Source organism: Sturnira hondurensis, unplaced genomic scaffold, assembly GCF_014824575.4.
Source record: "Sturnira hondurensis isolate 20B ecotype Veracruz unplaced genomic scaffold, ASM1482457v3 Scaffold0008948, whole genome shotgun sequence".
NCBI classification, from domain to species: Eukaryota; Metazoa; Chordata; class Mammalia; order Chiroptera; family Phyllostomidae; genus Sturnira; species Sturnira hondurensis.
The window spans coordinates 3,345,285-3,359,863 of NW_028081579.1; the positions used below are offsets into that span (position 1 = coordinate 3,345,285).

A 14,579-nucleotide genomic window follows, 5' to 3' on the forward strand; every position below is an offset into this window, starting at 1 on the left:
CTTTTTCCAATCTCATGCAGATTCTAAATACTAAAAATACCACATGTCTTATAATTGTGGAAACTGCATAAAGCTAGCTGTATTTCATCACAATCATTGGGTAATTATTTCTTGTAACAAAATTTGTGGTTGGCAAAATGATGAACCATTTATGGGATATTTAAGTGTCCTGTTAAAGTATAAATTGTAACCTGTACAGTCACAGAATATCAGACTTTAAATCTCCTTGACTTGTGAAATGAGACTGTAATTAGTTGTGTCTAGGATCACAGGAAATTACTTACATTATAATCAGACTATCTGAGTTGATCTGATATTTCAGAGAGATAATATGTTTGAGGCTTTGTTCAAAAACGTGTTCACAATTACACGGCACGGATTTCCCTCGCTTTTGTGCCCTTGCCAAGATGTTGTTGCTGTATCTGTAGTAATTATCTAGGCTGACTGAGCACTCCAGGTTACACATTTCTTCAAATTATAAACTGTTTTATACTCACATAGAGCAATTTATTGGTCTTCTTTACAGTATCATAAACCCTCAGCCAACGCATGCCCAGCCCACCCAGCCCTACCTGCCCCTAGTGAAGACCTTCACACTTTAAACAGGAGAACGACACCTCTCTCTTTTTTTAACCAGGTACAGGTTTCTACTTCTTTTATAAAGAGACGCTCATAGTAGATGACTAAGCAACAATCAGGGAAAGTATATTTCTTTTCCCTGAATTTTTAGAATAACTTGATAAACAGACAAATATGTATAAGTACAGCTTTTCAACTTCAGCCGGTTCTGAAGTCGGTTCAGTTGCTGCTGGGGCAGAGCCAAACCCGAGACGTGGTGGATCTGTTAGCATTGTTTTATGGTGTTAATTGATGCCAGGCCCAGACTGTGAACCCAGCCGGCAAAGGCAATGCTTAAAGCGCAGGTGAACCAAGTCCTAGAATCTCTATTTAATATTTGGATTCTGCCTTAGTTTATAATTATTTACAAACATGTCCCTCCCACCCACCTGTTTGTTCCCTTCTACAAAGTAATAAGGTCTGTGGTTTATTCACATTTGGGTTCCCCAAACTCTTCTCCTTGCCACGTCTGCAGATGGGGACCTCGGGGAGTTTGGGACAGACGTCTGTGTCTGGAACTGCGGACTTCTCCTCTCAAGTGTGATGGGGACTCTCGTGCTCCCTGTTGCTAAGGCAGTGTTTTGTGGATTAGCATTATAATCTGAAGTAAAACAAAAACCCATAGCTAACTTTTTCCTAATTACCATTCACATTCACCAGGCATTTAAAATTGGAATAATAAAACTACAGACATAGGCTAATGTTAAAAGGAAATCTTTCCTTTCAGCACTTGCTTTAAAAAAAACCTGGCAAAATCATCTCCAAAGCCAGCGGCCTGGTCTCTGCACCATCTGACATGGGTTGTTTGCAGGGACAGCAGGGTGGCGGCCCTGCTCCCCTTCAGTCCAGTTGTCAGCCTTTTGTGGGAACAGGGGCTTCTTCTTTGGGGGGAAGCCTTCCTGGTGGCTTTTCAGAGTTCAGGAAACAAATCATCATGGTGGGAATTTTTCTAAAGATGAGCTTTCTGAAACCTTTTCCCAAAGTGTGTAGGGTAGGTGTATACACCTAAATTTCAAACCCTTAGACGTGTCTTTGCATGTTTGGTCTGACTTTGGCCATGCTCAATCAACCAGTAAGAAAACAAACACATTTCTTAGGAGTAGCGTCTTATTTGGTAAGATAGGATAATTACGGTGAATTAAAATCTTTATTTAATCTTGCTACAGTTATACTTTTAATGCATTCTGTAATTGCAAACCTTTAGTCTGCTAATCTCTGATTCATTAGTGGGTTTCTTAAGTGTTTATTAAGGAGCCCATGTAACATTCCGGTAATTACTAATAATCTTTGTTCATATCGCATTTACAGTGATCTCTGCAGGGAGTTTCATTAGGCTCATCGCCACTTATTATCAGTGTACAACTTTTATTAGCAGCCTCCTCCCCCATAAAATGTGGAATTTGGGGCTTTACAAAACAAAAATGAAATCTCTTCTCTCTTTTGGCTAACAAACTCAAATATTAAGTCTGCATGTCACTGTCCTTTCAAAATCACAGTGTCCTCTAATATCTGCTCTCCCCTTTCTAAAAAGGCAAGGGTCAAGATTACATGACAAATCTCACCAGTGTTTACTGTCTGTTGGTGGCCACATTGGAGTTGGAGCTGGTGGCTCCTAATTGGTGGTGTCCTTCCCCACAGTGCCTCCTCACCTCCATTGACACCAAGGTGTTATTTTTAGGAATCCCAGTGCATTATGGTAACATAAAATCCACTAAAAAACCCCCACAAAAAACAGTGCCATTTAGGACTGTCTTGGTAGTAAAGGTTCCCTGCACCCCCACCCTAAACAAAACCAAATCTCCCTACCTTGTCTTTGATAGCCAAAACCCCTTTAACAGGGACAAGTCCTGAGAAACAGTATATCAAATTAAAAACCACAAGGAGGACCCTGGCTCGTGTAGCTCAGTGGATTGAGCGCGGGCCTGTGAACCAGAGGATCTCGGTTCGATTCCCAGTCAGGGCACATGCCTGGGTTGCAGGCCAGTTCCCTGCAGGCCAACTCCCAGCAGGGGACGCACGAAAGGCAACCATACATTGATGTTTCTCTCCCACTCTCCTTCCCCTCTAAAGATAAATAAATAAATAAAGTCTTTAAAAAAAAACACAAGGAGGATAAATGATTGAGGCGAGTGCTTTTCTGAGTACAAGGGTGAACTGAGGAAGGTAGGACAGGCTACAAAAATACTATTGAACTGGAAAATGATCCAGAAATGATGCTGCAAATAAATTTCACCTCTCTTACTGCTTTGCTTGAGATTAGTGACAGTGTGGAAGGGATGGCTTGGACTGGCTTCTGCCCCCCATTCCCACCCCCCAAATATCCATCAGTTCCCTACCCTAAAGCACCACAAAAAAGTGATATGATCTAAGTAGAAAGCAGACTGCACACTATGCAAATGTAGCTTCAGGACAAATCTCATCACCTACCCTAATCTGAGTTTTGCAATGCAATTGCTGCCCTTCCTACAAATATATAAATTGTGTGTGTGTGTGTGAGCACGCGTAGGTCCTAAAGCCGTTCCTCCCAAGAACAGACTCCATTAGATATAAGTATTTTTAAAGAAGATGACAGATTACACAATTACTCCGTAATTTTGGAATTTTCAAGCAACCTCATCCTATGGCTTTGAAGGCAGCAATGCCACCTTAGGTCTTACAGACATGTCTTCCTTACGGCCATCTCTTAAGAAGTGCTCTGATGAGCTGAACCTTTAAAGTGGCATTGCTGGCTGTGCCGAGAGTCAGCAGCAGACCAGTTTAAATTTGGGCATCGGTGACCAAGTGAGGTCAGTGGGAAGTGCTGCAGTCGTGGTTCTTGACCAGGGTAGAGAAAATTATTTTCGTGAGTGAGATCATTCTTTGGCTTCTAAAAATACGCTTTTGTGACTGTCAAGCAGTCCTTCCTTGCCCCAGAAGGGCAGTCCCATCCATCTGGAAGGTGTACAGGGCTCTGTCCCCTGGCAGGAGGGCTGACCGGATGGCCAGCTCCTGGGCAGCAGGGTGAGGGTTTGAGCCACACTCCTTTCCCGTGTGTTTTGTTTTGACCGGATGTTAGGCACTGAATATTTCTCAAGTGTTACATTTCACTGTCCAATTTTCCAGTTTGGCAGGAAATTTTCCTTCTAATAAAACAAGTTACTCAGACAGAGATTCCAGATCTCTGTCTAAGCTGCTTTTATTGGGACAGTGGGAAGGTCCAACCTTTTCTTCTAAGTATAATCAAGAGTCGTACGGCTTTGCCTTTGTATTTCCATAATTTTACAAAGAGTTGAATTACGTAAGTGGAAAATTGTCTCCTCAAGCATAGAGAGAATTTGTTAGCAGAGAATGTAGCTTGGGAAATGCTGATGTAAAACTTCAATCCAAGAGAGAAACCTTTTAAGTTGCTAAAATGTAGTGGAGAGGAAGAAGGAAATTGCTGTTTTCCATGATTGACCAAAATGCACTGTAATTACATCAACTTAAAACAGATTCTTTAGAAGAACTGATAACTCTGTGATCAGAATAAGTCACGTGAACTGGAACGAAATACTGCATGCACCCTGTCTGCAAAGTGTAGACACGCAGTATGTGTGATGTGCAATAGAAGAGACAGCTGTTCTTGCCTTAGCCTGTTTAATGGGACCTCCAGCTGCTTCAGCAGTAAAGGACGGTGGGGAGGCCTTACTGAGGAAGTAGTATTTACCATGCCGGCTCATCCGCTTGCCTTGCTTGACAAAGCAGTGGCCGACTCTCCTCATGGAATGCTGTTTTGCTGTTGCCACTCCTGTTTGTAATTAACATAGCATCACTCACCGGGCAGTCAGCTTCTGAACGGAATGCTCCTCCAGGATTCCACCGGCTGTCTTTGTGTTCTCTTCTGACTTGGTGGGTAAAGTTTAATCACAGATATTTAGCTCAGGGATATCCCTCTTCTCTCCAGTGTCCCTACGTTTTCTGTCAGCCACAGTCCACGCATAGATATGAGATCATTGCCAATAAGAATGATACCAGTCTTCATTCAGTATCAGTAAAACTCATTGGCTAGCATAATGCTCTGAGATGCTATTCCTAAACCTTATTCCTTGCATGTAGTGATCATCTATTTGTACCTAACTCCTTCACCTAACTATAAGCTTCTAGAGGGGAGGATTATGTCTCACTTCTGTGTAATACCTCAAATAATAGAGTGCTTAATACATAGTAAATGTTCAAGAATGCTTGTAAACATAATAAATAATGGGTTAGAAATGCCATCAGTCGAATTCTGAAAATAGAAAGAGATTGCGACTAGTGAGTGGAGTGCCTAGACATCCAATGGCCAGGTTAGATAAAGCTTAAGCTGACAGCAGACCCACCTCACCTGAGCGTGTGGACATCATAGACAAAGCTGATGTGTCTAGCCCTGGCAGGAAACTTTCCAGGCATTGGACAGCACTTACTTCGGACCCTCTGCTGGCTCTTTCACAGCCCCTGGTGGGACCAGAGTCATGTAACTGAGAGATGCTGAGAGTAACTGAGAGATGGCTATGAGGAGTTAACTGAAGTACTCCACTGGGGAACAGGAAAAAGTCAAATGACCTATGTCAGGCTTTGACTTTTATCTCACAAATACCCTCCTCCGACCCTCTCAGGTCTGCACCCACCCTGAGCAACTGGATGGCACCAGTGGAGGGCTGTATCATCCACCCTGAAGGAGGCTCAGGTGGCTGCCCTGGTGGGGATTTTTCCCTTCACTTCTCCTGAAAGGACGGACGTCTTCCTCACTGGACTTTGTTTCTCTCATTTCCCCACTGAAATGCCTCCTCCGGGCTCACTCTTTTGCATCTCTGAATGCTACAGAGCCAGCTCAAATCCCTTTTTCCTGCAACCTTGCCCCATCCTCTGTGGGAAGTGGTGATTGCCCCCTCTGGTGAACACCTGGGCGCTGTGGCTCTGATGCCCCGTGACATTTCTGGCTATTTTCCCTTAGTTATTACTTTTTATCATTTATTTGTTTATTGAGTTTCTTGAGAACCAATGTCCTAGGTTTTTGTAAAACCTGTGGCATCTTATTTCCAATGGCAAATATTTTAAAAATACATGGTAATTTGGATGAAAAGCATCTAGAAAGGAATTTAACAGAGGTAAATGAACTTAATAAAAGTTATTGTAGCTATCATGAGAAAAACCTATAAGCATATAGTGCTTTTATAATATGTAAAACTATTTTAAGTTATTTTCTTGAAAGGGAACAGTTAGAGAAGAATCTTGGACTTCCCAGCTAGACATAAGAAAATGTTTCAAACTCAGCAATGAATATGGATTACAAATAGCAAATGCAGAAATGGCGATTCTGTTATCTCAACTCTATGCTGTAATCCAGAAATACGAAACATGGTCCATCTACCTGACTATCATCAGATCGCATTCTGGAATCTAGAAAGAACTGCCTACTGCGTCTTCTGGGCCAGCGATGATACACCAAGTGCACCTCTGAATCGAGACTAGTTTGAATGAGTTAGCTGATCTGGTCCAGTATCTTTGGCTAGGCTCCATGAAATTTACATTTTAGAGGTATCGTTCTTGCCTAGAAACTAACCTTCTAAAACTGACCAGGCTAATAGAGTTACAAGTTTGATAAGCAAAACCATCATGAAGATGACTGTCTATGACCATTGAGATGTTGACAATAGTGGCCCATCTAGGGCTGTGGGATATTACTTGCTGGATTGAAGAGGATCGAGAGCAGCTCATATTGAGTGTAATAGTTTTTTGAAACCCATTTATTAAAAAAGGGATTACCAAACAAACACATCCCTCTCATTACGTTTTTGTTGCCAGCACTCATATTCCGACATCTTTATCTTCACCTAGACTGTTGGGTTGCTTTCCCATTCTGCCCTCTACACTCTCATTTTAATCCATCCAACCAGCAGTAAAGAGTTGAGGGGGTCTCTGTGTGCCACGTACTCTGCTGGAAGACTTACCGCCCTCATTTCAGGATGGCTAGGCTCCTAAACAATCACATGCAACAACTCTCCACCTCACAAAACCAAATGTTAGCCAGCCTCCCTTTCCACTCTCATTTTGTACTTACTTCATTCATATGCCCAACAGCTTCAGTCAGAGTAAATTATTCACTCTTTTCTGTGATATATGTGTCAGTTCTCAGCATAATTCCCTGAGGTCTAGAACTACAAAATAAATCACTCTTAGAGACTGTGTTCCTATCATAAATCCAACAGTTGGAGAAAAACATCTCAAAGTGGACAATATTAGAGATGCTTTTGAAAATTCCTTTAAAAGGGCTTGGTAAAATTGTGGAGGAAAGCACAGAGGGGTACAGGCCTTTATTCAGAATTGTAATGAGGAGGTTAAGCACAAGGAGTAGGCAGACTAAAGAAACCCAAAAACAGAGAACAGCTGGGGTGGCGGGAAATGAAAACACCTGTCATAAATCTCTTTTGAAACAAACCCCAGGGTAGAATACAAAATGAAGTTAAGACCCTCATACTGAAAACTTCCATATTTTGAAGTTTAGAGTTCTAAGACCCATGACCATACACAAACAGAAAAGAGTTTAGCGTTCTAGGATGGGACACACTTGCATTGGCCACCAGCTGTCTGTAGAGCACTGTACTTCTGTAAAGGCCCCGGGAGCCTGAACTGCCCATGGTGGCCAGGTCCACGTCCTGACGTGGTGGGAGTGAGATGTATCCCAGCACCTCACCAACTCCTGCCCTGAGCACAGGCTCCTGTCCGCCAGAAAGACGCCCCGTTCACAGTCAGGATCGGAGTGGCCATATCAGCTGCTCTGTATTTAATTAACCCTTTGCATTAAATTACCATCAAGGAGCACTAATTACTATAAAAATAGGGCTTTGTTTCATATGCATCTTCAGATTTCTGAATTCTACATGAACACAATCTGTGACGTCTGAATATGCTTTTCACAAAAGCAAAAAGCATAAATGCCTCAGGGTGCATCTGTCTGGCTGAGAAACAGACGGCAAAAAAACTCTACAGTTTCTATTAAAGTTCAGAGAAATATAATTTTAAAGGTTACAAAAATAAGGGAAAGGCTATATAAAAATAAATCAATAAAATCTATAGCAAAAAAGAATATTTTGGATTAATCTATAAAAGCTGAGTTTCCTCAGACTTTGAAAAATGAGAAAACCACTTGACAGAGTCCTTAACTTGGATTTTTTTTTGTTTGATTTTGTTTTTAGGCTCCAAATTCAGAGATGTTCAACTGATCCAAACAGCTATAAAAACTTAGGAGACAGCTTTCGAACAATTTTCCGAAGAGAAGGGTATGTATGGTTCTTCCTATATAGATTCAATGTTGATATAGGCATTTAAATATGTTACTATATGACACATTTTCTCATTTTGAATGAGATATTTTCCTAGTCTTATTGGGAAAAAAGAGGGTGCCTTCCTACTTTTTTATGTTGTTCTTGACAATATGATAAAAAATTAATATGTATACAATAGAATATACCATAAAAATATATTAACGATCAGTTTGACGACTAGAGGACAATTTCTAATTGGTTCCATGAAGACTTTTTAGAGTGTGCAAAAATTAGGACTAAGTAAATGTGACAGTACTTTACTTTTCTTCTTAATGCTATTGCCCAAATGTGTTCCCTGTTTGCATTTCCTGTTTGCATTGTGGTTTATGAACTGATCTATGTCAGATATTGATGTGCCAAATTCCTCATCCTATTTGATGAACAAGTAAGTAGAATATTTTGATTTTATAAGCTAAACTTATCTCTGATGTATAGATTCAGTTGAAGACTTCATCCAGCATAATCTTCCAATGGATGTGGTATTTGCCTTTTGGTTAAAGTTGTTTTCATAAGAGGATTGGTTGAAAATAATTATACAAAAATGATAACAGTGATAATAATAACTAATAAGTGTATTTAGCCTCACTATTACTCTGTGAGGTAAGTTCTGTTAGGATCCATTCCAGGCGGACAGGTGAAGAAACCAAGGCTCAGAGAAGTCAGTAATTTCCACATATCCGGTGTCAATAGTGGATTGAGTGGGGACGCAAGTCTCGGTCTGCTGGGCCCTGAAGCCCATGCTCCTGACCACGGTGGTCACCACCCCTCTTGGCAGATTAGACTGTGGATACTGTTTTGTGAAAGTGTTCATTTTAGTTAAATATATATTGTGGGCATCTGTACATTACAACAGCATGGTAATGTATTCATCTGCCTGCTGTAATTTATTAAATTAACCCTTTTTGTGGACCAGTGGATTGTTTTCAGATTTTCACTACTGTAAAGAGCAGTGCAATAAGTATTGTTATACTAGTTTTGCACGTTTGTGTACCTATGTATATATTTCTGTAAAATGAAGCTATGGGTTTACAGGATTAGATGTTACCAATTATCTTCCAAAACGTATGTAATGATTTTATACCCTTAGTATTGGAGAGTTCTCATTTTTCACAACCTCTCAAACACTGGATATGATCTACCATCATTTGGTCTATGGCACCAAAATATAATCTATATTATTATCAGATTATAATTGTTTATAATCTAATGGGTGAAAAATAAAACTATCTTCATACTATCCCTGTGACCAAACGCAGGTCCTGCTGCCCACTGCTACCAAAGCCAACGCGTGAGAGGCAGGAGCTGGGGTAAAGTGGTTTATTCAGGTGCCAACCCCTGGAAGGTGGGCACTCGTGTCTAAGCCCATCTCTCTGGGGAGATGGAGGACTCACGTCTCAAAGCCCAGCACCTCCCCATCTCAATGGAGGCTGAGGTTTTTATGAGGAGGGAGAGGGGAACAGAACAAAGAGGTGGAGGGAGGAGGTTACAAAGTGCAGACTGACACTGTCCATTCCTGTAAGTCAAGAGATGGTGTGGCCCTGGTTGGCATATCTCAGTGGATTGAGCGCGGGCCTGCGAACCACGCGATCGCGGTTCAATTCCCAGTCAGGGCACATGCCTGGGTTGCAGGCCAGTTCCCAGTAGGGGACTCACAAGAGGCAACCATACATTGATATTTCTCTCCTTCTCTCCTTCCCTTCCTCTCTAAAGATAAATAAATAAAATCTTTAAAAAAAAAAAAAGAGATGGTGTGATGCGCGCCATCCTGGTTTAATCATCCTGACTTTGCATCGTCGGGGCTCCACAATTGAAGGCCAGCAAATCTCCCGGAGCCAGGACGCCTGGCGGTCGGAGTGTGTACCTTTTCAAGTTAGTTGCTAGGATTCTTATACAAACATGCTATTTGTCTACAAGCTACTAGTCAGAGTGAGCACTTACAGAAACAATGTCAAAAGCGTGGTATAGTGGGTTACAATTTCCCACTGTTACATTCCTTTGATGTAATTGGAATTCAGCATACTTTTATATCGTGAAGTATCATTTATTTTATGAATTGCTTATTTGTGTCCTTTGCCTATTTTTTCTTAGGTTAATTTTTTTTTTTGAAATTGATTTTTAGCAGTCTAGTTTGTTTGTTGTGAGTGCTAATCTTTTGACTCTTACATAGAATGCAAATATTTTTCCTAACTCATCACTTGTCTTACAACTAGAGAGTCTTACACCTTTCAGAAGTTTGTATCTTTTAAAGATTGTGATTTTTGTGGTTGTATGTCTGTTTTCCTTTGTAATATCTGATCTTGATGTCACATTTAAAAAGATTACCAACATTTTCTTCTGGTACTTTTTACAGTTAAATCTTTAATTCATATAAGAATTTTTCCATGTGCAGTATGATAGATAGGAATTTAGGTTTTATCTTCATTGGTTAGTCAATTGTCCAAACACTACTTGTTGAAAATTCATCCTTTACACATTAAATGGAAATGCTAGGTTTTTTTTTACATATTAAACTTTCGCGTACACCATCTAATTTTTCTATTTTGTTTCTCCATTTCCTGTTCTGTCTCATTAGTTACCTATTTCTAAGCCAGAATCATACTGTTTTTATTATTTTATCTTTAGACTATTTTGAGAAATATCATGGTGTGCAGAGCCCTCTAATACAGCCGTCTTCTTCTCCAGGCTCATCTCTGATACGCAGACCTGCTTTAGGAAGGGCAGACGTTTCGGCCCCTGGGCTCTGGTGCGCTTGTGGCTTTGTATGCTGCTCCCTGTCCCTGGAGGACCCACCTCCTAATCCACACAAGAAGTGACTGCTGTGCACTCCAGGGTGCCTTCACGTTTCACCCTGTCTGACCCTCTGCCACATGCTTTCTTTATGGGTCTTTCTATATATGCTATACAAAATACAGTATGCATCGCTCTGATTTATTGTGCTCATTTTCTGTCTCCCTTCGCTCATCCCAAGTGCGCATTTCCCTAAAGGCCGTGTCTCATTTAGCTCTGTACTTCCGAGGCCCGTCTTTGGCACTGACTAGAGATACTCAGTAAGTGTGTGCCGAACAAATGAACGAATGTCATCACAACATCATGATGATGCAAAATGAAACAGATGATAATTCTTGCTGAAGTTATGATAATGATCTGGACACCTGATTAAAAATTTTGAGCTCACCTAGCGATATAGGATTGGCGAGTTCTTGCTGTTGTGAGAGAGATGTGATGCTTAAGTGCCATGCATTGGTAGTGTACCTGTTTTATAACAATTAGGATCAAAGGGTGTTCGTTTTACCCAAAACATACATAAAGAACTCATAGTGTGTTATGTAATCTGTAAACGCGTCCCTTTGCATTAAAACAGTAGTGTTGGCAAAGCCGAGTTCTGTAAGCTGTAACAGATCTCTGAGCTGGCTGTGGGAGTTCCTTAGCCAGGCTCTTCATTTTGTGTGTGTTTTAGGAGGAATTTGATGTTTCTGCTTTGATATCAAGTAATCTAACAAACATACAGTATGTGTGGTCCTTGCATAGTAAAATTGGCCTTTTCCTAGACTGGACGTATAATTGCTTCTATAGCAAATTGACATTCTCTCTGTACTGCCTTTACATCTGGACACACTGTTAGCCCAAAGCCAGGATGCTCCACTCTTAGAGATGGAAACATTTGGAGAAGAAAAAAAGCTGCCCGTTATTTTTTGATATAGAGTAAGAGCATTTCAGTGCCTTAGGTTAAAAAAGAAAAGAAAAGCTTTTAACACATACCGTGTTGAATTTTTTTCCTAGTAAAAGCGGTTCCTTTCGATTTTCTCCTTTAGCTTTTAGACTAAGTACACTCTGCTTTCAAAAATGCTCACAGAGGCCGGTTTGGCCTGTGGCCTGCAGGAGGATAAAGCTTGTCAACTTGACCATGAGCACGTTTAGGAGAATTCACCCTTCCTGGTTTTTCCTACCTCCCTCGAGTTGAAGGTTCTGAAAGCTAGTCCTTTTCTCTCGCTTGGAAACATTAAACTCTGGTAAGGCACAAAATCTGTGCAGATATCCCATTTCCGTCCATGAGAATGCGAAGTGGTAGTTGTTGGAGGTGCAGTTCCTTACCTCTGTGAAGAATTCACATTTGCAAAAGACAATAGCTAATCCACCTGAGTCCAAAATCTTTTACTGGTTCTAAGATTCTTTGTACTTTCATTAAAGACATAGTTTGTCAACCCAGCTTTAATGGAGTTGAAATTAATTCAAGTCAAAAATGTATACCTTCCAAATCCTGAGTAAGCATTTCTATAATATGAAATCATCATATTTAGTTAACTTTTATCAAAGAGGCCATCACTGTTTTCTCTAAAAAAAGAAGAGAGAACTCAAAGGAAGGGAATTTGTCACTGTTGAGAGCACCTCACTGTCACCATGATCCTTTAAAAAAGTTTGTTGATTTGAGAGAGAGGGAGAGAAACATTGATGAGGGAGAGAAACGCTGATTGGTTGCCTGCCGTACACGGCCCCCACCAGGGATCAAACCCACCACCCCCACCAGGGATCAAACCCACCACCTAGGTGTGTGCCCTGCCCGGAAATCAAACCCCAACCTCTTGGTTTATAGGACAGTGCTCCAACCAACTGAGCCACACAGGCCAGGGCAACACCATGATTCTTCATCTTTCTCTGGTTTGACCAAAATAAACTAACAGGTCCATCTACTATAATTGTGAGCCCAGAAAGGCACGGGGATTTAGCTTAGTTGATTAAGTGCCTTTAAAACCAATAAAGTTCGTTTGGTACTCTCCTAACAAAAAGTGGCTGGTAATTCTGTTTGCCATGTGTTCACCCATCATGCCTCACTCCGTTTGTGCAGAGTACCTCGTGGGCCTTCTTAGTCTCTTTCATACTCGTCCTTCCTTTAAAGTGAGTGATGAAGATGTTCATCGATGGGTGCGGGGATTGTAAATATGCTAATAAAAACTGGGACTGCCCACCCCCTTTCTCTTCCTCCCCTAAAAGTACCTAGAAAAAAGGTGTTAAAATAACAAGATGTTTTGGTGACACAAGTAAAGAAAAAAAACCAATATTTTTTTTCAGTGCCCAGGCACTATTCTAGGGACTTTCTCATTCATTATTCTCAACACAGCACTGTTCTCAACACAACACAGCCTCATGTCTGTCTTCTGTGTGAGGTAATGGAAGGTTTGAGAAATCAAATAACTTGCTCAAAGTCACTAAGGTATTTGTGGCGTACCATGTTCTTTCCATTACACTATATTACCTTGCACTAAACAGCACATTTTGTTGTTATTTGTTGAATGTAAAGAACACAGTGTGGAAGTAGTGGATGGAAACCTCTAATTTTTAAATACGTTAGGTATATACCCTCCCTCAAATCCAGTAGCAATTTATGTCCTCCTTCAAGTAAAGCCCGAAAACACTAAGAGACCAATATACGAGGTCTGTCCAGAAGGTATCCAGCCAGGTACTATTAAAAAATAGAGACATTTATTGAAGAAGATACAAGATACAAGAAACATTGTACATAGGACAATGATGCCCCAGTCCCCTTCAAAGTAGGCACTTTGGGACCTCACACAGGTCTTTTAATTGCCATCAGCTGCCCGGCTGTATTTTCCTGAATATCACTGATGGTCTTAAATCTCTTCCCTTTCAGAGGTAATTTTAGTTTTGGGAAAAGCCAGAAGTTGCAGAGTGCCAAATCTGGTCTACAGGGGTGCTGAGTCACCTGGGTGATTTGATGTTTTGCCAAAAAACTCTGCACGAGACATGACGCATGAGCAGGTGTGTTGTCGTGATGAAACTGCCAATCTGAATCATCCTTCTGAATCATCAGAATAGTTTCCACAGAGAAATGTTCAAGCTTAAAGCAAAATTTGATGCAGATTCATTGCTCTATTTGCTCAGTCATTTTGGATAAGATGGCCACCCAGCACACATGCTCACTCAACGGCATCTACCTCCTCCACTGACTACAGTTATCATTGTTCACGCATGTGCATTCCAGTCCACTCTCCTTGGCTGACAGGTTACATCACTGTTGTGAAAACCATCCTCATTATATTAACGATGGCTGGACTTTTTCCGGCCACTGTTAATATGTTCAGTCAACCAAATCTTGTTGATTCTGAGGCAGCACCACGAACCTCTAACAACTGAAGTCAATCCAGCGGTTGCCCCATCCCTTGCAGACAGCTCCGTGTCTCTGAAAAGTGTATGGTTTTCCATCAGTCTTTTCTCATCCTGCATGCTCCTTGGTTTTCTTATGAGAAAAATTCTTGGGCCTTGCTTTGCCCCGGGGCAAATAACTAGGAAACAACTAGGTCAGAGTCAACTTAGTTTCAAATGAGAAACATGTTGATTGCTGGTGCCTTCAGAAACACAGTCTTCTTCGGAAAGTAGAAACTATGTGGTTGCATTTGGGGCGCATTTGAACTGTGCTCTGTTTCACGATTTGTTTTCTGTAACCACTGATGCTGCCCCAAATATCATCTTACAATCAGACCACTTGGCGATTATAACATTTTCTAGTTAAATGACATTTAAGGCCTTGTTTTATGAGCTCCAGCATAATTGGCTAATTTGGTAAACTCCAGATGTGTGAGATAATGTGCCACTCGTTTAAGTGCCTTTCAGACGGCATGAATG

General features: G+C 41.0%; 1 protein-coding gene across 4 annotated transcripts in view; it reads left to right on the forward strand.

Annotated features, from left to right (window-relative positions):
- SLC25A21 (solute carrier family 25 member 21) overlaps nucleotides 1-14,579 on the forward strand; it is a 496,567-nt gene that overhangs the window by 351,052 nt on the left and 130,936 nt on the right. For 3 of the 4 annotated variants that reach the window (XM_037056431.1, XM_037056434.1, XM_037056433.1), the window contains exon 3: nucleotides 7,812-7,895. The exons of the other annotated variant lie outside the window; for it this stretch is intronic. In XM_037056431.1, coding sequence (XP_036912326.1) covers nucleotides 7,812-7,895 — 84 coding nt within the window. The remainder of the gene's footprint in view (nucleotides 1-7,811; nucleotides 7,896-14,579) is intronic. 4 annotated transcript variants of the gene reach the window in all.